The sequence below is a fragment of the Perkinsus marinus genome, assembly GCF_000006405.1.
Source record: "Perkinsus marinus ATCC 50983 genomic scaffold scf_1104296944276, whole genome shotgun sequence".
Taxonomy (NCBI): Eukaryota; Perkinsozoa; order Perkinsida; family Perkinsidae; genus Perkinsus; species Perkinsus marinus.
Window position 1 is genome coordinate 33,863 of NW_003211473.1, and position 3,430 is coordinate 37,292.

At 39.6% G+C, this 3,430-nt stretch overlaps 1 protein-coding gene across 1 annotated transcript in view; it reads left to right on the plus strand.

The window, feature by feature from the left end:
• Pmar_PMAR028337 (conserved hypothetical protein) overlaps positions 1 to 1,506 on the plus strand; it is a gene marked incomplete at both ends in the record, with an annotated part of 2,737 nt that extends 1,231 nt beyond the window's left edge. Inside the window, 4 exons of the mRNA XM_002780656.1 lie at positions 394 to 524; positions 564 to 639; positions 1,004 to 1,097; positions 1,383 to 1,506. Of these exons, the coding sequence (XP_002780702.1) occupies positions 394 to 524; positions 564 to 639; positions 1,004 to 1,097; positions 1,383 to 1,506 (425 nt within the window). The remainder of the gene's footprint in view (positions 1 to 393; positions 525 to 563; positions 640 to 1,003; positions 1,098 to 1,382) is intronic.
• Positions 1,507 to 3,430: the final 1,924 nt, after the last annotated feature.

Sequence of the window (3,430 nt, forward strand, 5' to 3'; positions counted from 1 at the left end):
ATATAACTAGCCTCAGGAACACATACTTACGAGGGGCAATGGGTGATGGGTAGAAAGCATGGGAAGGGGACTCTTAGGAAATGGACAGTTGATGACGAGGGAACTAGAACAGTGAGTTGTACAGTGTTTGGGTCATAAACACGAAAATGTTCGATTTGATATTATAACAATTCTAGTTATTTTACTGTGTGTGTTCGTATGGAATCACATTACTCGAGGAAACAATTCGCATAGTAATGACTATGGAGTTTCACCACCCTAGTGATATGAAAAACACTAGTAAAAATACATTTCACGACTACTGCATAGCACCGCGAATATCGCGTCTTTATAGAGTATTTCGCCACTTCACGTAAAACGGGTTGTTGTGAAACTCCAATGAATCGTCAGTAGGTAGTCGCAACGTATGAGGGTGACTGGGAAAATGGTTTGAAACACGGAAAAGGTAAATTAAGGATCGGAAATACAGTCTACGATGGAGAGTTCAAATCCGGAGTGATAGACGGCAAAGGAAAAATGGAATGGTGAGACTTCATCAGCTCCTTAAGATGAAATCATATCAGGACTAAGGACGGTAAAACGATAGAAGTATACACTGGTGAATGGAAAATGGGATTGCAACATGGTCGGGGAGTTCATGTGAGGGTGACAAATGCTCTTACTGCTATGGTTCTCTAGTTAAACACAATCTCATCTCGAGATCAAAGCAGTGTGGGAAATTTGGAATTTTTTCCTTTGGTTCTTCGCTAACCGATTTTTTCCCGATAGCTTCACCGAAAGAGATATAATTCACTATGTTATGACTTATTGGGTTAAATGATAGAGGACGGCAGAAATAGTGCGGGAAGATTTGCTCATGGTCAACTGCATGTGTTGGTGGAAATTTCAGGAGATTCTTGTTGGTTTTATTCGCACTACTTGTACCCGAAATCGTTAACTTGTATTAGTGCTATTAGACTTTGCATCACATTAAGGTGTAGTCTGCTGCTTTGATAATAATTAGATATGGTACTCGCCTGGTGCTGCTGGTCGACACGTTATGATGATGATGAACCGCTACGATGGAGAGTGGAGAGATGGAAAGAGGCAAGGGCGTGGTAAGGGATTATCATTATAACACTATTACACTATCGAGCTCTGAGTCGGCTGAAGCGTCTCTCGATTGCCTAGGCGCTGATTATATTGAATTGTGGGTTAGAGTGTTGTTGTTGGTATCTACTTTGAGTAGTGTATACCGAACCATAATAGGGGTAGATTACATATGTTGATGGAATATTAGCTTGAAGCTAGTTGATGATTTTATGATTACGATTGTAGATAGAATGTCTAGATTCCATTAACCACTGCTTTGAGTTTCCTAATGGTTAACGTATCATCTCAAGGTACGTTCTACTATGGTGATGGATCTATTTACACTGGGGGATGGGATAATAATAAAAAGCATGGTGACGGAGTTATGCAAGATAAAGATGGACACATATATCGATGTAAGTTGAAGACCTGTGAGTGTTGCTCGTAATAATGACAAAACGCATGATATTTAGTTCTACCCGTAGACTCTTTCTTGATGAATTGGTAAGTGTGGACAATTTCACAGTCCGTACTCTTACTGACAACTGATCGTAGTGATGTTCAAATTGAGGATATTCGCATCAGATTTATGAGTCGAATAGTTACATTTTAATTCTTTGCCTCCAAAATTTGGCTTATTTAATAGAGTTTCCCATTCTAATGTGTAGTCATTAAATGTTTTGATTGACAGTTTTTTCTTAAAGTGTAACTCAAACCGTTATGCAAAGAAATATCTTCAACGTCCTCAATTTTTGGCAGTTCGGTAGTTAAGTTAGAGTAACATCAACATGATAACTAAGCGAATCGATTGACACCAACGTACTAGGTCATAACCTATGATAAGAGAAAACCATCTGAAAAAGCTAGATATGCATAACTGTAGTCATAATATCAGGCTCGTTCGAAGCGGACAAATGCATCAGTGAAGTATCCATTGTATGGAATGATGAGAAGGTATCATCTCAATACGTGAACTACTTTAAAAGTGGTTATCATTTCAAGGACCTTTTGCAAACCCTGTCGATAGAGGTAAGTCGGGGGGGTTACTCTACAGGCCACAATCTGGCATGCTTTAGGATGAAGGAGGGATGAGTTACGAAGATATGAAGCGCGATGTACTCGATACGTTGTTACGGTATGAGAAGAGCTTGAAAGAACTTTATCGGAGGTAACTTATCGGTGGGAAATGAATTGTCCTTTTATTCTGGACGGTATTCGGAGATCAGTTGATGATAGTATCTGCTGCCTCATCAAACGGAAGTTCGTCGTCCTAGTAGTAGTGAATACCGCTTACCAACTCACAACAGTTTGAGAACTGAACAACGAGTTACTTAGGGAAAGGGATGAGTTTTGGGTCAAGAAATTTGTGTGCATCATCATGATCTGGCCTGTGCATGACTTATCATAATTTATTGGTTCAGTGTGGAGATATGCGCATGTGATCAACTACACATTTGGATGACAATATGAAAATTTATAGAAACTCTTGTTGGTTTCCAAAAACTTCTACCCAAATTCGTATATAAACTTATATAATAGGTTTGGGAACTCCTGATCTCAGCTGAGGGAAGCGAACACATATTCCTCAAACACTGTGTCGGTCTGTCGTTAATAGGTGTATCAAAAGGCGAGGGAAATGCATTTGGGAAGATTCTACCGTCTTGGTCTCCATGGATTTATGGAAATTATGGCGAAGTTGGGACGTTCTCAAGGATGTTGGAATCGCCTTCATCAATAGACTTATTACCAACAAACCTCGTAAGAGTATAGCAATATTATGTAACCACTTGTCGCGGTGGAGAGTATCCTATTTAATGTATACATATTAGTATAATTTGATATTGGAGTTTCACCCGTTTTACGTGAAATTGTCAGTGAAAAAGCCGATATTCACGATGTGCATCTGACTATATCGATTCAGGTATAAGTGGAGCCAATGGTAGGGAGAAGTGCTCGAGACATGTTCGTGGGAATGAGCATTTAGGTAAGTGAGATAGTTGGTGTGGGGGGGTGTGCCGTCTTTATTTTCAACATTTAATCTTCCCGGAAATTTCCGGAAAGAAAATACCCTCACGTTTCCGGAAAAGTGCGTATTTTCAAAATATGAGCGTCGTCGATTACATGTGTTGGTGACAATAAGGAAACTCCGAGGATAGTGATGATGGCATTCGTATACTTGTACTGCACGTCATGTGCATTTTTATGAAGTTGTGAACACCTACTCCAGCGTGAGTATTGATGAACCGAACTCGAGAGGGAAGAGTGGAAACTAACCTTTCTAATAGCGAATAGCGCAGCTTGTGGTATGTCACAACTACAGAGAAATAACACAAAATGAGGAAACAATGATAAAATATCT